At 46.2% G+C, this 22,577-nt stretch overlaps 1 protein-coding gene across 1 annotated transcript in view; it reads right to left on the bottom strand.

Moving 5' to 3' along the window:
- The window catches only part of SLC22A7 (solute carrier family 22 member 7), a 103,226-nt gene that overhangs the window by 930 nt on the left and 79,719 nt on the right, over positions 1-22,577 (bottom strand). Inside the window, exons 8-9 of the mRNA XM_030195707.1 lie at positions 13,293-13,401; positions 5,021-5,227 (exon numbers count right to left, since the gene is read on the bottom strand). Of these exons, the coding sequence (XP_030051567.1) occupies positions 5,021-5,227; positions 13,293-13,401 (316 nt within the window). The remainder of the gene's footprint in view (positions 1-5,020; positions 5,228-13,292; positions 13,402-22,577) is intronic.

Below are 22,577 nucleotides of genomic sequence, written 5' to 3'. Positions count from 1 at the left end.
GTACTTCCAATATCAGGGTTTGCTCTGCCTTTGTGGCTTTTAGTCACCTCCTTGAGGCACAACCCAAAGCCAGTGCCCTGGGAAATTGCGCTTTTCCCCTGCATGAATTGTAGTGGAGCCCATCAGGGGACTTTCCTTTGTCCCAAAAACACCTTCAAGAGGTGTAACACCATTTACAGGAGCAATGGGCTTAAGATACCAGATTTCTAGTGGGCAAATCTGAGAAACTTATTCCTTATAGTGACTGACAGGAATTTTAGTGGGATTCTCTCAGTCCGTACCAGGAGAAAGGGGGGCACGGATATAAAGAAAATAGAAGGATTCCATCCTCTCCTAGATCTAAGGACCTTGAATACATTTTTGGTTTGAGAACATCTCAAGATGGCTTCCCTTTTTGTAAAAGGAATGTTCTCTGGACTAATGGACGCTTTCACCCATATAGAAATACAACCCAGCCACCTGTACTCTCTTAGAACATTATCCGGACAATATAGTGCCCTTCGGATGGTGCTGCGGCAGCTGGAGGTGGAGCTAAGGCAGAGCCACTGATAATATTCAGTCTGGTAACCAGGTGAATTTCTAGATAAACTTAGGACAGTCTTTATCTGGGTACCAGTCTGAACATCGCCAGGATCTCGATGAGTGTCCAATTTTCATTGCTGGTATTCTTGATGCTGAATATCCAGACTTTAAAAACCTGTTGTGACTGGTGGCTAAACGTGCTGAGCACTACAAGCTAACTACTGGGGGGGGGGGGGGGGGAGGGGCGGTAAAAATCTAGCTTTGGTAGCTGTGTACTTACATAAACTAAGAGTGCATGTGTTTCCCTAAGGAGCTGAGAGATCTATGCACTTAACCATTCAGGTGCTGGAGTCATAAATTACCAGTCACCTCCACTGGGATTCACTGGAACTCTGCAAGACATGACTCAAAGGCCCTTTCTCACTAGCCTGGTATCTATTTGGCAGCTATGCTAAAGGTTGTTCTCTCTCTCTCTCTCTCTCTCTCTCTCTCTCTCTCTCTCGTAACATATCAGGATTACAATAAAATGTCTATTCTGTTCTAAACCACCATTGGATCAATGCGGATTACGATATAAAAGAACAGCTAATCCAACACTGGGAACAGCACAATATCATACATAATCTACCAAGGCTAACTTAATCCATGACGAATCATTTCAACTAGCTAGCTAGTTTAGGTAAATAGCAAATAGGGGCTCAGTCAATCTCAAGAGAGTTCCAGCCTTGGGCTGAACAGTAAACAAAGCCAGACTCATGAATAGATTTATATTTCACATTTTTAAAAGTAGGAAACTGCAACAAACAACGAACAAATGGCCTACAGTACCCACAGCAAATATATCCACTAAATAATCTGGAGCATAACCAGAAAGCAGTTTATGCAGTAAAGAGCAAAGCTTAAACTTACATTAAGCCTCTATTGGAAGCCAATGAAGAGATTGCAAGAGGGAAGGTCACATGATCATATTTACGTTTACCATAGATCAATTTTGCAGCTGTGTCCTGGATGTCTTAGAGCAGTCAATATAAAGTGAGTTTCAATAATCAAGATGAGACAGCACCGGTGCCAGAACCACTATTTGAAAATGGGCCCAAATCATCACATGTTTAATACACTGGCGCTGCCTCAGCCTGAGGACCTTATGGTCTTGGAGGAGTCAGGCCACTCACATTTTCCAAGATGTAGTCTGGATCGCCAGACTTCTCAGGGACTCTCTGTGCTGGTGGATGGATCAATCTAATCTAGCAAAAGCTTTTTCCCCTTTCAAACTCCTCTTATTTATTAGGATTTATTTACCGCCTTTTTGAAGGAATTCGCTCAAGTCAGTGTACAGTAAGAATAGATCAAACATGAGCAATAGGCAATTACAGCTGTAAAAATATTTAAGTAACAATACAAAGAATGGCATGGTATACTACTTGCAATGACAACACAATACGCACTAGAACATTAAAATTGGTAGTGAAGGGTAAGGCAAAGGTGTAACATGCAGATAGGTAAGACAGTGAGAACAGTTAGAAAGTAAGGTGACTGATTTAAATATTGCACACGAGGTCAGAGAGATAGTTAACTATTAACTCAGCTAGGGTAGGAGTGGATAAACTTCTCCTGCTCCAGTATGTGCAGATCGAGTCACTCCTTGTGTGTGTGAAGCTTTCACCTGCTTCCTGAAGTAGAGATATGCAAACTGTCCTCCCTCCCACCCCCCACACCATCTCCACTCTGCCCTCCAAAAGATGCAGGTGAACAACTAAAGTATTTGTTTTGGTTTCTTCAGTGCCGAATTCTGTACAGCAAATGCAGATGCAAATTTTGTATTGCTCAGTCGCACAGTATTCCTCCCAGGTGTAACACACTTCAATACATTTTCTTAAGTATCTTCGTCTTTTCTGCTCGTTAGACGTCTCTTCCCCCTGGACTTTCTTCCTTGTATCTGCTCCCAGACCAATCCGTCACTCTCTCCATTCAAGATTGCTCAGTCTTGAGCCCCTTTCTCGCTATTGTAAAGACTTTTGTCCCGCGGCTGCTTCAGTGCAGGAATCTTTCCCAAACACTAGCTCTTCTCTCACCTGAAGGACTGTCTCGGGCGTGCCTCTAGCTTCTCCCTTCCCTCACACAGTGTCCCGTCCACCTTCTGCGATGACGTATTACCTGTTTCCGCGAGGGCGGGGCGGGACACTGTGAGAGAAGGGAGAAGCTAGAGAGGCGCGCTCACAGTGTTTTCTTCTTTTCTGCCCTCGCCACTCGCCACTCGCTGCCACTGAAAGTAGGAGTTAAACACACGCCGGGGGGGGGGGGGGACGACGAAGAAGAGAGGAGAGCTGTCGATCAGGGAGCTCAGCTGAGGGCGAGAAGGAGCAGAGGAACCTTCCGCGAGCTGCCTGGCTGCAGCGCTGCTGCGCCAGGCAGCCCTGCGTTTGCGGGGGGATACAGCAGCCAGGGGAAGGTCACGTTTGGGCTAAGCCTCCCCAAGCCTCTTATACGGGGCGCCTATGTCCGTATCCTTACTCAAGAGCTGTCACTAACTGATACACTGCAAAAATCTTTTTGAATCTTTTCAGTTTTTAAATTTAAAGTTGTAGCAAAGTGAATAAGCGTTGTAGGTTACATACAAAAGCATGGGCTACTGAGACAAAGTCAGCACGGATTTAGTGAAGGGAAGTCTTGCCTCACAAATCTACTGCATTTTTTCGAGGGGGTGAACAAATATGTGGACAAAGGGGGTCAATATTGTATATCTAGATTTTCAGAAGGCGTTTGACAAAGTGCCTCATGAAAGACTCCAAAGGAAACTGGAGAGTCATGGGATCGGAGGTAGGGTATTATTATGGATTAGGAACTGGTTAAAAGATAGGAAGCAGAGAGTAGGGTTGAATGGTCATTATTCTCGATGGAGAAGGGTAGTTAGTGGGGTCCCTCAGGGGTCTGTGCTGGGACCGCTGCTTTTTAACATATTTATAAATGACCTTGAGATGGGAGTAACTAGTGAGGTAATTAAATTCGCGGATGACACAAAGTTATCCAGGGTCGTCTCATCGCAGGAGGAGTGTGAAAGATTACAAGAGGACCTCGTGAGACTGGGGGATTGGGCGTCCAAATGGCAGATGGAAGTTCAACGTTGACAAGTGCACAGTGATGCATGTGGGAAGGAGGAACCCGAATTACGGCTATGTCATGCAAGGTTCCGCTTTAGAAGTTACGGACCAAGAAAGGGATCTGGGAATCATCGTGGATAGGATGTTGAAATCTTCAGCTCAATGTGCTGCGGCAGCTAAGAAGGCGAACAGAATGTTGAGAATTATTAGAAAAGGGATGGAAACCAAGCATGAGGATGTTATAATGCCATTATATCGCTCCATGGTGCGACCGCACCTGAAGTATTGTGTTCAGTTCTGGTTGCCTCAGCATTAACCAGCACAAGTGTAACAGGTGGGGGGGGGGATGGGCCTGGGTCCGCCTGCCTGAAGCCCACTGCACCCACTAACAACTGCTCCAGGGACCTGCATACTGCTGTGATGGAGCTGGGTATGACATTTGAGGCTGGCATACAGGCTGGGAAAAAATGTTTTTAAAGTTGTTTTGTTGGGAGGGGTTTAGTGACCACTGGGGGAGTCAGGGGAGGTCATCCCCAATTCCCTCCAGTGGTCATCTGGTCATTTAGGGCACTTTTTTGGGACTTGTTCGTGAAAAAAAAAGGGTCCAAAAAAAGTGCCCTAAATTCTCGCTAAAAACGGCTATTTTTATTCCATTATCGGCAAAAGCTGTCCATTTCTGTTCAGCCGATAACCACGCCCCAGTCCTGCCTTCACCATACCTCTGACACGCCCCCGTCAACTTTGGCCGTTTCTGCGACGGAGTGCAGTTGAAGACACCCAAAATCGGCTTTCGATTATACCGATTTGGGCGCCCACGGGAGAAAGACGCCCATCTCCCGATTTGGGTCGAAATATGGGCGTCTTTCTCTTTCGAAAATAAGCTGGATGATGAATTAATCACCTCCTTTAGCCAGCGGACAATAGCAGTCTTCAAAGCTCCTCTGACCTCTTGAGGTCTCTCTCCCCCAAATGAAACAGTCAAACTACGCCTATGACCCACAACAATTTGAAAACAGAGACTACAGGGAATAGATTGTGGAGTAACAGAAGAAGGACATGAAATCTGTCCTGCAGTGGCAGAAGGAAGTCAGTCCATTCTGGCTGATTTGTGGGAAAACGGGGGGAAAAATGTATTTTGCTTGGTTTTTCTGCAGTGAACTAGATGCCTTTTGTCTATGAAATACTGGGGATCCTGAAGAAACTATGCATTATGATGGGACAGACTTCCTACACTACAGATAGGCACTTAACTTACTTTTGAGTGTACATGGACTTCCTTTCTTCTGTCATAGTTTCTAAGGGAGGTGCTAGATACCAAAACAGTAATCAGATTCAAGCAGAAAGATTTACTGGGTAAATTTGTGCGTCTTATTGTCTGCCATCTTCTAAGTTTGACTTACAGTTTCTGTTCCACATCGTTGATGGTTTCTGGCAGCCTCGTGTTCAAAGTCTCAGGCAGAAGGAAAGCCATCAAACCACTGACAAGGGCAACAGAGCAGTAAACAACTTCAGGGAGCAGAACCCAAACATCGTCCAGCAGTATGGTCAGGGGGGCCAATGAAGCAGCTACACGGCCAACGAAGGCACAATAGCCAATGCCATTCTGTCTGCAAGGGAAAATAAAGCACAACAAGGAGTCAAGGGGTCCTTTTACTAAGCCAAGCAGTGGCGTGGCTACGTGGGGCCACAGGGAACTAGGCCCCCGTAGATTCGGCCCTGGACCCCCCTGCCGATGACCCTCTTGACCCCCCCTCCCGCCGCCAACCCTCCCCCTCTGCCGCCGTCACCTACCTTTGCTGACGGGGGACCCCAACCCCTGCCAGCCAAGGTCCTCTTCTTCCAGCGCAAGGCTTCGTTCTGTTTCTGTGAGTCTGACGTCAGACTTACAGAAACAGAATGAAGCCTTGCGCCGGAAGAAGAGGACCTAGGCTGGCGGGGATTGGGGTCCCCCGCCAGCAAAGGTAGGTGACGGCGGTGGCAGGGGAGGGTTGGCGGCGGGAGGGGGGTCAAGAGGGTCATCGGCAGGGGGGGGCAAAGTTGTTGGTGGTGATGGTGGGGGGTCAGCGGCACCGGGAGGGGGCTAAAATGTGCCCCCTCACTTTGGGCTCTGGACCCCCCTCCCGCCGAAGTCTGGCTATGCCCCTGAAGCCAAGGTAAAAAGTGGCCGGCGGTTGTGTAGATGCAGGTTTTGGGCACACGCAGAATTATTTTTCAGCGCACCTACAAAAAAATGCCTTTTTAAAATTTTTGCTGAAAATGGACGTGTGGCAAAATCAAAATTGGTGCGCATCCATTTTGGTTCTGAGACCTTACCACCAGCCATAGACCTAGCGGTAAAGAATTTGTGCGGTAATGACCTAGGTGCGTCAGATGCCACTTGGTGCACGTCCGCTACCCGCATCCGAAAATTAAAAAATATTTTGCGGATGCACACCAAAATGAAATTACATCAAGAGGCATGTGGTAGTCGGGCGGCAAGTCCATTTTGGCATGCATTGGGCGCACGTAAAGCCTTACGCGGCTTAGTAAAAGGGGCCCCAAGTTCACTAGCCAATAAATTCCAATAACATAAGCAGATGACAGCAGATGAAGAAGTGTGAAAGCTGTGTTCGTCCATTTTAAATACAATAAATAGAAAACAAGCAAGAAAAATAAGAATATTCCTTTTGTACTGGACTAAATACATTTGCTGACTAGCTTTTGAAGGCAGAACTTTCTTCCTCAGGTCAGGAATGAGCAAAAGACCAACTGTCCCATCCAGTCTGCTCAGTTAGCTCATCCACACTGTAAAGGATATCCCAAGTTTCAGGAGTTTCAAAAATATCACTAGTTGTCCAAGCTCAGGTTCAATGCGGCTTACACAACAAATTAAGAAGCATTACAAGACAATTAATATTAATACAAGAATACAACTATTAACAAAAAATAATCAGCCAGTGAAAGATAAGTTCTTCACTTAACTCATTTATCTCTTTATAATATTAAAAAGAGATCTTGATAAGTTTAAACGCAATCATGGTTTGCAAGAAAAGGCGAAAGTGATAAGTGATAAGAAACGTTGGAGGGTTTTTATGACCGATGATGGTGGTTTGATTGTGAGGTTCTTCTATGCGTTCCTTATTGGAAGTATGACAGCCACTGAGGTCTTTACCCTCCTCTCAATATATGCTTAAGAAAATTTAATTCCTATAATCAGGGTTCTAATTAGGGAATTGTATTAATATTTGGATTCAGTCCCTCTAAGTCCATTAGTCGACAAAGAGGGGCATTTTCGATATGATGTCTACGTTTTGCAAAAAACGTCCAAAATCCGAATAGGAGAGAAGGTCATTTTTGAAAGAGAAAAACATCTATCTTTTGTTTTCAAAAATACGGTTCTGAACATTTTGTGATTTCAACGTTTTGTTTTTTTGGTCCATTTTCGAAAAAAAAAGTCCACATGCAAAACGCACAAAATCAAGCCATTGTGATGTAGGAGGAGCCAGCATTTTTAGTAGACTGGTCCCCCTGACATCCCAGGACAGCAATAGGGCACCCCTAGGGGGCACTGCAGTGGACTTCATAAACTGCTCCCAGGTACTCATCTCATCATTGTTCCCTTACCTTGTGTGCTGAGCTCTCCAAAACCCACCCCCTCAACTGTACACCACTACCATAGCCCTTACAGGTGAAGGGGGCACCTATATGTAGGTACAGTGGGTTTCTGGTGAGTTTTGGAGGGCTCACAGTTTCCACCACAAGTGTAACAGGTAGGGGGAGGTAGGAGCTGAGCCTGGGTCCACCACCTGTCTGCAGTGCACTGCGCCCAACACTAGACTACTCCAGGGACCTGCACGCTAGTCTAATGGACCTGAGTATAACATCCGAGACTGGCATAGAGTCTGGCAAGTAATATTTTTAATCACAATTTTGGGGGGTGGGAGGGGGTTAGTGACCACTGGGGGAATTTTGGCAACAGATCTACATTGACGGATGGACAACAAAGACAGACACAATCCAATTCCTCTCTAATTGGGATAATAGATGCAAACTGATACTAGACAACATTGCCCCAATTCAAACCAGAACCTCGCACAGGAAAAACTCAATACCATGGTTCAATGAAGAACTGAAAAAACTCAAAACATAAGTTAGGAAACTAGAACGTACGTGGAACAAAAAAAAAAGATGATCCCACTCTTAACGCTTGGAAACAACTCCGAAGGAAATACAAATATGCCATAAGACAAACCAAAAGACAATACTACAAAACTGAAGTCGGGCCAAATTACAAAGACACACACAAACTCTTCCAACTCGTGAATAAACTATTAGACACAACTCCAGTCACCACCAACAACAAAGACACTCCAGGAGCCAACGACTTGGCGAAATACTTCAACGAGAAAATCATAAAACTACGACTCAAAATACCAGCTAGCCCAATCGAATATACTACACTCCTAGAATGCCTAGACCCAGAACCCGGAATCCACCCAGCAGACAGGATCTGGACTGAATTCACTATACTACCAGAAGATCTTATCTCACAGACACTTAAAAGATTCGCCAAATCTCGTTGTAAATTAGATATATGCCCAAACAACCTCATGAAGTCGGCCCCCCAACAATTTATAATGGACCTAACTAAACATGTGAATTTCATGCTACAAAATGGACTCTTCCCAAAGGAGAAAGGTAATATTCTACTCACCCCCATACCTAAGGATTCAAAGAAAAATACTAATGAACTAATAAACTATAGACCAGTAGCATCCATTTCCCTATTCACCAAAATAACAGAAGGCATGGTGACCAAACAACTCACAGAGTATTTAAACAAGTTCTCGGTACTGCACGATTCCCAGTCAGGATTTCGCTCTAATCACAGCCCGGAAACCGTACTAGTCACGCTTATGACCAAACTCAAACAATTGAAAGCAAACAGCAACAACATACTACTACTACAATTTGACATGTCAAGCGCATTCGACATGGTCGACCATGGAATTTTATTACACATCCTCGAATACTTTGGAATCGGAGGTAACGTTCTCAGATGGTTCAAGGATTTCCAAACCACCCGCTCATATCAAGTGACATCAAACTCGACAACATCAGCCACATGGACACCTGAATGCGGAGTTCCACAGGGATCCCCCCTCTCATCGACCATATTCAACCTAATGATGACACCCTTGGCTAAGCTATTATTGAATCAGAATCTAAACCCATACATATATGCTGATGATGTAACAATCTTTATCCCATTCAAACACGATCTAAGAGAAATTTCCGACAAAATCAACCAAAGCCTACACATTATGAACTCCTGGGCAGATGCATTTCGACTGAAACTAAATGCCGAAAAAACCCAATGCCTAGTACTCACCTCGCAATACAACAAGAAGGAATTCACCACCATCAACACACCTAATCTAAGTCTATGAGTCTCAGACACCCTAAAAATCCTTGGAGTCACCATTGACCGACACCTAACACTTGAGAACCATGCAAAAAACATAACTAAAAAGATGTTCCATTCAATGTGGAAACTAAAATGAGTCAGACCATTTTTCCCAAGAAATGTCTTCCGATACCTGGTACAATCACTGGTACTTAGTCATCTGGACTATTGTAATTCACTCTATGCCGGCTGCAAAGAGCAAATACTCAAAAAACACCAAACAGCCCAGAACACGGCAGCCAGACTTATATTCAGCAAACCAAAATACAAAAGCGCAACACCCCTTCGCGAAAAACTACACTGGCTCCCACTCAAAGAACGCATCACGTCCAAACTCTGTACCTTGGTCCATAAAATCATCCATGGTGACGCCCCAGCCTACATGTCGGACCTAATAGAACTACCACGCAGAAATGCAAAAAAATCCTCCCGCACATTCCTCAATCTTCATCCTCCCAAATGTAAAGGCTTGAAATACAAATCAATGCATGCATCAACCTTTTCCTATACAAGCACACAGCTCTGGAACTCACTGCCACGCAGTGGTGTAGGAAGGGGGGGGGCGGTGGGGCGGTCTGCCCCGGGTGCACGCGCTGGGGGGGTGTTGGCTCGCTGGTTCCCTGCTCTTTTGTTCTGGGGCAGAGAAAGCAGGGAAGCAGCAGAGCCAACGCAGCTCCCAGTGACATGCACTGGGGGCGGATCGGCCCTCCCGCCTGCCCCCCGCTGAAAGATAGGGTGTGTTTCGGGAGGGGGGAGTGCTCCGGAGGGGGGGGGTGCCGTGCCCTGCACCCGGGGGGGGGGGGTGTGCAGCGGCGACCCGCCCCGGGTGTCAGGCACCCTCGCTATGGCACTGCTGCCACGTAACCTGAAATCGGTCTACGAAATGACCAATTTCCGCAAACTCCTGAAAACTTATCTTTTCGAGAAAATATATCATAAAGAACAACACGCATAACTCTACTTTCTTTAAGATATCCAGGAATGTTCTTTAATGTTTTTTGCTTTCACACTATCATGCACCTAATGTCTATGGCTTTAACACTATCATGTATTTCACCATCATGTAACCAAAACTTCTGCCAAAACAAATGTATACTCTTTTCTATTTCCAATATCCATGATGAATTGTAAGCCACATTGAGCCTGCAAAAAGATGGGATAATGTGGGATACAAATGTAACAATAATAATAATAATAATAGGGGCAGGTCATTCCTTATTCCCTCCAGTGGTCATCTGGTTATTTAGGGCACCTTTTTGTGCCTTATTCGTAATAAAAACAGGTTTTAGTCCTGGACGGTTTTGTTTTGTTTCATTATGGCTGAAAAATGTCTAAGTCTTAGGAACACCCAAGTTCCGCCCTGAACACGTCCCTGGCACTCCCCCTTGAGATTTGGACACATTTCTGGCGGATTTCACAGAAAAACGTCCAAATGCAGACTTATGCCACTTTTTGAACGTTTTTCTCTTTTGAAAATGACCCTGATAGTAGATTAATATTAAAAGATGCATGTGGAGAGAGGATGTATTGAAAAGTGATGGTTATAAACTTCAAAAGAACTACCGTATTTTTCGGACTATGAGACGCACTTTCTTCGCCCAAAATTTGGGAGGAAAATGGGGGGTGCGTCTTATAGTCCGAAGGTAGATTTGGCTGGCTGGCTGGCTGGCTGGCTGGCTGCCCTCCCTCCGAGTTCGGGATCGCCCTCCCCCCAGCCCTGTCACCACTTCTCCCTACTCTCGTCATGCGATCTTCCCTGGTGATCTAGTGACGTCGGGGCAGGAAAGAGCCCCCTCTTTCCTGCCCAGCGCGCTGCTCTCCATCCTCCTGTATGCAGCCTGACGGTCTCGGCGAGATTCAAAATGGCCGCCTTCAATTCTCGGCGGCCATTTTGAATCTCGCCGAGACCGTCAGGCAGTAATGCATACAGGAGGATGGAGAGCAGCGCGCTGGGCAGGAAAGAGGGGGCTCTTTCCTGCCCCGACGTCACTAGACCACCAGGGAAGATCGCGTGATGTGAGTAGGGAGAAGTGGTGACAGGGCCGGGGGGAGGGCGATCCCGAACTCGGAGGGAGGGATTTGGACAAGACGCACCGGAGCACCTAGGTTTTAGAGGAGGGAAAAATGAAAATTTTTTTTTCCTATTTCCCTCCTCTAAAACCTAGGTGCGTCTTATGGTCCGGTGCGTCTTATAGTCCGAAAAATACGGTAACTTTGTCAAGATGTGGGATACCTCAAACAGTTGTTAGCTGGTTGTGAACATCTGAGGGAAGTAGAAAAGCTATGGACAAAACTGAAAGGAGCCTTTCAACAAACATTTTTTGTAAGGAAAGTAAATAAAGGTAAGAGGAAAAGGAGGCTGCTTTGGTTCTCAAAAGTAGTAGCTGAAAAGGTAAAGAAAAAGAGGTTAACCTTTATAAACTACAAAAGAACACAGAGGAAGACAGGTGACAATATCTGGAAAAGCTAAGAGGTCCTTTTACAAAGGCACACTGAAAAGTGGCTTGAGGTAGTGCAGGCACAGGTTTTGGGCGCGCAACAATCCATTTTTAAAAATTTTTGCCGTCCAATTTTGGGTCTGAGACCTTACCACCAGCCATTGACCTAGCAGTAAAGTCTCACGTGGTAACCGGGTGGTAATGAGCTTCATGTGCCAAATGCCACTTGGCGTGCGTCCATTACGCGTGCCCAAAAATAAACAATGTTTTTCAGATGCGCATATCAGACGAACACCAAAAATGAAATTACCACGAGAGCCACATGGTAGTCAGGAGGTAACTCCATTTTGGCATGCGTTGGGCGGCCGTATGCGGCTGAGTAAAAGAACCCCTAAAAGAAGCTGATAAAGCAGTCGGGAAAGCAAAGATGCAAATGGAAATACAAATAACCAATATGGTAAAATAAAGATATGATTGTTGCAGTTGTCCAGGTCTTGCTGCGTCAGATATCATGCTGTGACTTTCATCAGAGTATGTTGTGTGGTCTGCAGTTGTATCCATTGTAGTTGCAGTACAAAAGTATTAAGCCAGAGAGATACCACATAGGAGGGGAGAGATTAGTAAGCTTGACTCAGGAGAGAGACCTTGGGGTGTTGGTGTCCGAGGATCTGAAGGTGAAGAAACAATGTGACAAGGTGACGGCCGTGGGCAGAAGGATGCTAGGCTGCATAGAGGGGTATAACCAGCAGAAGAAAGGAGGTGTTGATGCCCCTCTACAAGTCGTTGGTGAGGCCCCACTTGGAGTATTGTGTTCCGTTTTGGAGGCTGTATTTTGCTAAAGATGTAAAAAGACTGGAAGCGGTGCAAAGAAAATCTACAAAAATGGTATGGGATTTGCGTTGCAAACCGTGCGAGGAGAGACTTGCTGACCTGAACATGTATACCTTGGAGAAACAAGGGTGACATGATACAGACATTCAAATATTTGAAAGGTATTAATCTACAAACAAACGTTTTCCAGAGATGGGGAGGTGGTAGAACTAGAGAACATGAATTGAGGTTGAAGGGGGGGCAGACTCAGGAGTAATGTCAGGAAGTATTTTTTCACAGAGAGGGTGGTGGATATGTGGAATGCCCTCTCGCGGGAGGTGGTGGAGATGAAAACGGTAATGGAAATCAAACATGCGTGGGATAAACACAAAGGAATCCTGTTTAGAAGGAATGGTTCCATGGAATCTTAGCGGAGATTGGGTGGCGATGCTGGTAATTGGAAACAAAAGTTGGGCAGACTTCTACAGTCTACGCCCTGATCGTGACTAAATAGATAGGGATGGGCTGGAGTGTACATTTTAAGGGGCTTCGATGTTAGCTTCAAAACTTAGTACAAGAACAGTGCTGGGCAGACTTCTACGGTCTGTGCCCTGAGAATGACAAGAACAAATCAAACTCAGGTATAAAGTATCACATACCATGTAAAATCAGTTTATCTTGTTGTGCAGACTGAATGGACCATACAGGTCTTTATCTGCCGTCATTTACTATGTTACTATGTTCCTCACTGTGCTTTTACTTAAGTATTAACAATATACATTTATTTTTGCTTTTACTTAAGTAATTTGGTTTCAAACAACATGAAACAACATTTCCTATGTCCTCTCAAACCTTTCAGAGACATATTGACATAGTAAATGTAGTCAGATAAGACTTGCACAGTCCATTCAATCGGCCAGAGTAATATCTGGCACTTTGCACAGACTGAGGTGGCCTCTGACTGTGGCGTCTTCCTACCTCAGCACAGTTGGATAGAACTCTGTAGTATACAGAATTGCGGTTGTAAAGGCAGCTTCGGAAAATCCTTTCCCTAAGACGGCTATCACTGAGCGCACAGACCCCACAGCTGGAAAAAGAGAAAGAATAGTTAAAGCAAACTGGCAGACTGAGCCTGAAAAACACATCACAACTTATGTGCACAGATTCCCCCAGGTTAGGCAGCTGGGAAAGTTCTCCAATGGCTGGTACATCAAAGCACTAAATATACAGGAACAAGTTGACTCTCGTGGTTAGGGGGTGACCCAGTGTGGAAATATCTGCCCAGCTTGTCTGGGTTTGGAACGCTGGGAAAGCACCATTCACAGCCCCTTGACTTGCAGAGATCATAGTGAGTGCAGAATGGGAGGAGTCATTGTTATTGTATAATGGGAGCTTCTAGTGACCAGACTTAGGGCCTGGAATTGAAGGGGTTATAGGTATAAGTGTAACCAAGGGTTAACAGAATTTTTGTTGTTGCTCTTTCATATTTTTTTTATCTTTGGGGGGGGGGGGGGTGAGGAGGTTCCTGCCACTGCCCATGGGTGGGGACGACTCTTTCCATGGCCCGCTGTGGGTGCTGGCGATCTGGTTCTTCGGGGCTGTTTCTGAGCTGTCTGAAGCTCAGTTTTGGCTGGGGAGTGTTGGCAGGAAAGGTCTGCCTAAGCTTCAGGCTGGGTCTGGGAGTCTGCCGTGCATTCATGTGATATCACCTTGTATGCTTGGATGCGTTTGATATAATCTGCTGCCTACCTTGACATGCTGTTAGAAGGACCATTTTGGATTTTATTTATTATCAAAGTGAATACCAGTTTGACCCCTGAGGTAGGCATGTCGTTTTTTTTGCATTAACAATTTCTCCATTATTCCAGTCGAGGGTTTTTTTGTGCTCTTTTGCTGGCTGGTGGAGGGGGGCCAGCCAAAATATTGCATGCTGGCAGCAGAGAAGAAGCCTGGATAGGAGAGGTGGCAGGTTGGCTGGAGGCAGTGAAGAAAGCCTGGGGAGCAAGGGAGCTGCAGGCTGAAGAGGAGAGGCAGGAAGGAGGAAGGCTGAACTGTAAGTAGCCTGTGAGTCTGGATAAGCACTGCAAGCAAGCCTGAGTGAGCGCAGAGCACTGAAACTGGCAAGAAGAGGGGAGGAGGAGTCTGGAGTAAGCTGGAGCAAAGGAGAAGTGGAGCTGCAGGAGGACAGGCAAGCCAAGAGGAGGAGCCAGTGGGACTGTGCAGAGAAACGGTGCTGGGCCAGGACTGGGAGTAGTACAGGCTGTACTGGGAGCAGTGTTGGCCACAAAGAGATGTGCAGTCCAGAGGGACCTGAGCGAGAAGCTAGAAGGGAGTGGCAAGGCTGGGAGCCCCAAAACCCGGAAGGGTTCGGCCATGGGTGTCCTGCCTTGTGTGAATTGGTCCAAAGCAAGTGGAGCTGACCATGCAAAAGTCCGCCTGGTGAAGTGGAGGCTTGCCCAGGAGAGGAAGAAGCCCCCCCCCCTCAAGCCATGTGTCCAGACTCCAAGGAAGTCCCGCCCCAGAGTGTGTCCCAGAAGGAGTGGTCAGTTCCTAAGAGAAAAGCTCATCTAGTGGGGAATCCCTAGCATCCAGGCTCACTACAAATAACAAACAGGAGGACCTAACTCAGATTAACCTGAAACGACATACAAACTGAGTGAGAGTGAAGCCTGGAACAGAATAAAATGGGCCTGGGGGGGGGGGGGGGTGAAGTTGGATTCTAGACCCCAAACAGATTCTGCAACACTGTTTGCCTGAACCGACTATCGTGTTGGGTATCCTGTTGAAGGTAGTAATGAGATGTGAACGTGTGGACTGAAGACCACGTTGCAGCCTTGCAAATTTTTTCAAAGGAGGCTGACTGCAAGTGGGCTACCAACACAGCCATGGCTCTTACATTATGAGCTCTGACACAACCCTCAGAGTCAGCCCAGCCTGGGCATAAGTGAAAGAAATTCAATCTGCCAGCCAATTAGAAATTCTGCATTTCCGATGGTGATGGTGATGGTGATGCTGAGTGTGAAGCCCATCCACATGAGCTCCAAAACCTAGGAGAGATGCATCAGTTATCAACACCTTTTGAGACTGAGGAATTTGGAATGGTTGTCCCAGAGTCAAATTGGATGGTCCACCAGAATGGTCCACCAGAACAGAGAGTGAACAACACTTGGATGACATCTATTCCCATGGCTTGGCACCACTGGGAAGCTAGGGTCCATTGGGCTGATCTCATGTGAAGGCTTGTCATGGGTGTCACATAAACTGTGGAAGCCATGTGGCCCAGCAACCTCAACATCTGCCAAGCTGTGACCTACTGAGAGGCTCAAACCTGAGAAGCCAGGGCAGCTAGAGTGTCCGCTCTTGGTTCTGGGAGGAAGGCTCGAACCTTCTGCGTATTGAGCAATGCTCCAATGAACTACAATCGCTGGAGAGGGTGAAGATGGGACAGGGTAGTTTATAATGAACCCTAGTAGCTCTAACACCCGAATAGTCCTCCACATGGACTCCCAAGTACCGTCCTCCGACATGCTCTTCACCAGCCAATCGTGGAGATAAGGGAACACATGCACCCCCAGCCTGCGTAGCAATGCTGCGACTACTGCCAGGCATGTGGTAAAGACCATGGGTGCTGATGCAAAGCCAAAAGGCAACATGCGGTACTGGAAGTGGTGCATTCCCAGCTGAAATTGAAGATACTTCCAATGGGCTGGAAGTATCGGGATGTGTGTATATGTGTCATTTAAGTACAGAAAGCATAGCCAATCGTGTTTCTGAATCATGGCAAGAAGGATGTCCAGGGAAACCATTCTGAGCTTTTCTTTGATCAGGAATTTGTTCAGGCCCTTAGGTCTAGGATGGAAAGCATCCTCCCTGTCTTCTTTTGGACAAGAAAGTACCTGGAATAGAATCTCTACCCTTCTTCCCCTGGTGGAATGGGTTCGACCATATGGGCCTTTCTGCTTTTCTGAAAGGCAGAAAGTTCCTCTGCAAGTACCTTTTCGTGCTGAGAGCTGAAGTAATGAGCTCTCGGTGGGCAATTTGGAGGTTACTACTACTACTATTTAGCATTTCTATAGCGCTACAAGGCATACGCAGCGCTGTATGCGTATGAGGTTGTAGAAACCAATTTAGGGCGCATCCGAGACGGACTATTTGACGAACCCACCATTCGGAGGTTATAAGGGGCCACATTTTGTAGAAAAATTTCAGCTTCCCTCCATCCAGAAGGTCATCCGTTATGAACACTTTGACAGCGGCTATGCTCTGTTGGAGCCAGTCAAAAGTTCGCCCCTTGCTTTTGCTGGGAAGCAGCAGGAGCCTTAGGTACACGCTGTTTACGAGAACGAGTGTGCTGGGGTTGAGCCTGAGCAGGCTGGCGAGAGGAAGCAACTTGCCTAAGCCTCTGTGGGTAGTAGGCACCCTACCCTGACTTACCAAAATACCTCCTGGATGAGGAGGCAGATGCAGAAGACATCCGGCGTGACAGAGAAGAGATGGTATCATGATTTGGTCAGCAACCTCCTTGACCTTCTCTCCAAAAAGGTTATCCCCTGGCATGGGGCATCCACCAACCTCTGCTGAACAAAATGTTCCAAGTCAGAAACATGCAGCCATGAGAGTCTGCGCATTGCTATGCTCTGAGCAGAGATCCTGGATGCCATGTGAAGTGTCATAGGCGTCCCTGGCCAAGAACTTATGACACACCTTCTGCTGCTTGGCCAACTGATGTACCAACTTGGCCTGCTCTGGAGGGAGAGATTCTGCCAAGTCTAGCAACTTACACATCGAGTCCTGCAAGTAGACGCTTGTAGAGAGCTGATAAGACCGATTACGGGAGACGAGCGTTGAAGCCGGAACATCTTCCTCCCAAAAGAGTCCAAGGTTCTAACTTCTCTACCTGGGGGTGCCAAGGCATAGTCCCCAGTACTCTTGGCCCTTTTGAGAGTAGATTCCACCACCATGGAATTGTGAGGCAACTGGGGCCTACTAAAGCCAGGTGTACTGTGAATCCGGTACTGGGTGTCAATCTTCTTGGGCATGACAGGGACCAACAGAGGGGACTCCCAGTTCTGATCAAGGACTTCCTGTTGCCTCTGATGACTCCTGCTCCATGCAGTCCAATGTGGTTCTGATGGATAAGCATCTCAGTATCTTCTGCCAGGAGTGATCCTAGATAACTTCAGATCAGTGAGTTCTTGAAATGATCTGATGTTCTACTCCATGTTCTACTCCATGTGGAAACTGAAAAGAGTAAGACCATTCTTCCCAAGATCTGTCTTCCGCAGACTAGTGCAATCACTCGTACTCAGCCACCTGGACTACTGCAATTCACTATACGCAGGCTGCAAAGAGCAAATACTGAGGAAACTTCAGACTGCCCAGAACACAGCAGCCAGACTCATCTTCGGAAAGCCAAAATACGAAAGTGCAAAACCCTTACGTGAGAAACTACACTGGCTCCCACTCAAGGAACGCATCACCTTTAAAGTATGCACCTTGGTTCACAAAATCATTCACGGTGAAGCCCCTGCATACATGTCTGACTTAATAGACCTACCACCCAGAAACGCTAAAAGATCATCCCGAACTTTCCTCAATCTCCACTTCCCGAAGTGCAAAGGTATAAAATACAAAGTACTGCATGCATCAACCTTCCCTTATATGAGCACGCACTACTGGAATACACTACCACGCAACCTGAAAACGACCTACGAACTAACCGACTTCCACAAACTACTGAAGACTCATCTCTTCGAAAAAATCTATTGCAAGGATCAGAACACATGAATTCCATACACACTAATAGAAATGCATCAATACACTCTCTTCTGAATTCTCTTCCCCCGTACTTTCACCACACCTAAAACTCTACCCTCAGATAAAATTGCTAAACCCTAATGCTCTCTTGCTATTGTTCTATCGCCCTATCATTTCCCCATCGATACACTGCATTGTTCTATCCACAAATGATATTTTGTCCATTGATACATTCCACTGTTCTATTTCCCCAAATGATATTTTGATTTTCACTTTGCCTTCACATAACTCCTCACTATGTAACCATAACAATACTGTAACAAATTGTATTTCCATCACTAACAATGTATTGTAAGCCACACTGAGCCCGCAAAGAGGTGGGAAAATGTGGCATACAAATGCAATAAAATAAATAAATAAATAAATCTTAAAACAGTTATACCCTGGAGGAAAGGAGAAACAGGGGTGATATGATACAGACGTTCAAATATTTTAAAGGTATTAATCCACAAACGAACCTTTTCCGTAGATGGGAAGGCGGTAGAACTAGAGGACATGAAATGAGATTGAAGGGGGGGCAGACAAGAAAAATGTCAGGAAGTATTTTTTTCATGGAGAGAGTGGTGGATTCTTGGAATGCCCTCCTGTGGGAGGTGGTGGAGATGAAAACGGTAACGGAATTCAAAAATGCGTGGGATAAACATAAAGGAATCCTGTTCAGAAGGAATGGATCTTCAGAAGTTTAGCTGAGATTGGGTGCAGAGCTGGTGGTGGGAGGCGGGGCTAGTGGTAGGGAGGCGGTGCTAGTGCTCGGCAGACTTCTACAGTCTGTGTCCTGAAAATGGCAGATACAAATCAAGGTAAGGTATACTCAAAAAGTAGCACATATGAGTTTATCTTGTTGGGCAGACTGGATCGACCGTGCAGGTCTTTCTGTCGTCATCTACTATGTTACTATGTTCCTTGAGTACCTAGCAAGATGGTGGAGTAAAACGGATGCTCAGAGGCCAGCTCCGAGTCACAGCCCGGGCCAGCCAGATTCCAGTGGTCAGGACACAACTGCCCCTGCCAAGCGGGACCCGAGAGAACGCTGGGCCAGCACCGGGAGCCTGGAACTGCCATCCTGACTGTCCGAGCAGTGCTGAGGTCACCAGCTCAACTGACTGAAGGGGCCGACCACTCACATGGGGGAGCTGAGTAGCGCCGACCTGCACTGGACCACAGCGAGCCCTCGGCAGGCCCGATCACCTCCCGGAGTGATAAGCGGCCATCTGGGCCACTTGCCGCCATCACCAGAGTAGACCCATACCACCAAAGTGCTCAGGGAGGGTAGCTGGACTGAATGGCTCCAGAAAGACTTGCGGCAGGTGGTGAAGCCTTCGCCACCACAGATGCTGGCATGAGTACAGAGCCAAGCACCAGCGGAGGCACACCAGAACCCTTACCGCAGGCTGCAGACAGTGACCAGCAGTGAAGCAGAACAGTGCAGACCCAGCGCGAGCCACCAGCGCAAGCCCCAAGCCACAGCCCATGGCAACGCTGAGGAAAAGTGACGAGACACCTCCTGAGAAAGGTAGGCTTGCAGGTTCATGTGTTTGGTGAGGTGAGACCAGAGCTGGATCAACTATTTGTTCCTGCGGAATCTGGAGCCAGTTGGCAAGCCCACAAGCCACATGTATAGGGGGCTCAATCGGAATCCACTAGGGAAAACAGAACTGTTGGCAATAGAAAAAAAATGCTTGGCTCCTTGTTGTCTGCTGTGCTTGAGTGCAAGCATGTCACATCTGGGGATTGTTAATTTGCTTTTTCCCTAGGGATTGGAGGTTTGGTTTCTGAAGTGACATCTGAAGGAAGGTCGGAGTTGAGTCTACATTGTCTGTTTCCTGTTTGCATGTCCAGTTCCATTAGGTGTTCTAAATCAGTATTTTTCTTTGTAAGACCTCTCCCAGATGTGCCTGTACAGAGCAATCAAGGTAATCTCCAACAGAGGGCGACAGGGACCTCTCACTAATGCACATAAATAAAAAAAAAAAAGCTTCCAGTGTTATACCAGCTCTAAAAAACGTACACATACACGCAGGCACAACTCTAGGTCTACTTAATGCTAGGTCTGTATGGAACACAACCATACCAATGCAGGACCTAAGCATTCAGCGTAACTTTGATGTGCTGTGGGTGACAGAATCATGGCTTTTAAAGTCAGACTGAGTGGTAGTTAGACAATGTTGTCCTAAGGAATATTAAAAGACACTTGTCACTCAAAATGCGATGTACAGAATCATCAAAATTTGCAGAATTCCTTATTGTAGAATGCACACATATAGCCTTCTGCTTATTCTATTGTTCACCAGGAAAAATAATCACCAACTGTTCACCATTCCTAGAATTTCTATCCACACTATAAGTAGAGGAGTGTGGTAGCCGTGTTAGTCCACTGTTAAGGTTATCAATAGAAATCAAACAAAATAAAACATGGAAAAGAAAATAAGATGATACCTTTTTTATTGGACATAACTTAATACATTTCTTGATTAGCTTTCGAAGGTTGCCCTTCTTCAATCTGACGAAGAAGGGCAACCTTCGAAAGCTAATCAAGAAATGTATTAAGTTATGTCCAATAAAAAAGGTATCATCTTATTTTCTTTTCCATGTTTTATTTTGTTTGATTTCTATTGATATCCACACTATCAATCCACCCCCAGAAAGTCTGCATTTTAGGTGACTTTAATGTACCAGGTGAACTACCTATAGAGGAGTTGTCACCACAACAGAGGCCATGGAAGCTATTATTAGAACAGCTTCAATTTAGACAAATTGTGAAAGACCCTACACACATAGCAGGGTATACATTAGACCTAGTATAGATATCACCAACACTATATCAATCCATGATCGTATTGCTGATTGTCTGAGAAACTACATGGACTGACCACGAACTCTCAACAAAAGACTTACAAGAAAAAAAAGAAAGAGGAGTCAAAACACTACAGACAAGGTCCAGATTCGAACCAGCAGACCTAAAGGCTTGTCTGGCAGGTAAACTAGCAGTCGATTTAGATAAGAGTCAAAACTGCATAATCAAGCACTGGACAAAATTACTAACAGATAGCTTAGACCAGATAGCACCGGAAAAGACGATAATAATTAAGAGCTCAGGGGAGACCTGCTGCTGGTGGACACCAGCAGGGCCGTGCCTAGGGTCTCTAGTGCCCCCCTGCAGACTATCAGTTGGCGCCCCCCCCCCCCCCCCCCGTGTGGCACAAGATGCAAAGGAAATAGGAGCTGAAAGATGGAGTGCATCTTTGTGGGATTGCTGGACAAATAGAGGGTTTACAACCACTTAGCTTTTCGTGCTTTCATGTTCACGAAATTAGTAATTAAATCTTTGATATCTAACTGGGTACATATATCATTCTCAGTAGCAATCATGGCAAGGCTTACAGCCTTTCTTGCGAAATACTTGATCGCAAATAATCCTATATAATAATTCTCACCTCCAACAGGATGTGCCTGGGACCGTGTCTCCCTCGGAGGTGGTCTGCTAGGCAGGCACGCACTGATGTTGGTGACTCCTCCCCCTGTGTTACAGCCCACTGCACCCCCCTTCCGCCACCCAGTCAACCTCCCTTCTTGGCGAAAACCGTCCCCCGCCGCCGTCCAGTACCTGTGCTGACGGGGGACCCCAACCCCCATCAGCTGAAGTCCTGTGCTGGCCTTCGCGCCGTTGCTTCTTCAACGATCTTCGGTTCAAGTTCCTCTGCATGCGTCTGACGTCAGACGCACGCAGAGCAACTTGGACACAAAATCATTGAAGAAGCAATGCCTCGAAGGCCAGCACAGGACTTCAGCTGACGGGGGTTGGGGTCCCCCGTCAGCACAGGTACTGGACGGCGGCGGGGGACAGTTTTCGTCGAGAAGGGGGTCAACTGGGTCGCGGAAAGGGGGGGGGGGTGAAAACGGAGGGACGGCAGAGTCTGGAACAGCGAGGGAGGGAGGGTGGGGGATGGCCTTGCTAGCGCCCATTTCCTTCCCTTTTGAAACGGGCATTTTTTACTAGTTTTTTTTATGATTTTTAACCGTGAAAATGATCGCTCACCACTTGCCACACTGACAGGAATTGTCAGCAATATTCTTAGAAACAAATTGCTATACATTGCAAAATAAGATAGCAGATGTAAATTCTCAAAGTGGACATATTCCAAACACTAACATGAAAATAAAATGATTTTTCTCTACCTTTGTTGTCTGGTGACTTTCTTTTTCTGATCATTGATAAGTCTCTGACTCTAAAGTTTAGCAATTTCATTAAAGCAAAATATATTTTCACATATCACAGACTCTTCCTATCCAAGGAGAATCTTTTATATAAAATCAAACACCAAAAAAACAATCAGATTTTCACTTACCAGCTCTTCTACACTACACGTCAGCTAAACTTCCTCTTTTGAAACTACTGTTGGAACCACCAGCCAATGAAATGGCTTTTAGCTGTAGATATCCGGTTAC

Source organism: Microcaecilia unicolor, chromosome 3 (genome assembly GCF_901765095.1).
Source record: "Microcaecilia unicolor chromosome 3, aMicUni1.1, whole genome shotgun sequence".
Classification (NCBI taxonomy): Eukaryota; Metazoa; Chordata; class Amphibia; order Gymnophiona; family Siphonopidae; genus Microcaecilia; species Microcaecilia unicolor.
Note: the sequence above shows the minus strand (reverse complement) of the source record. Positions and strands in the feature narration are given on the sequence as shown.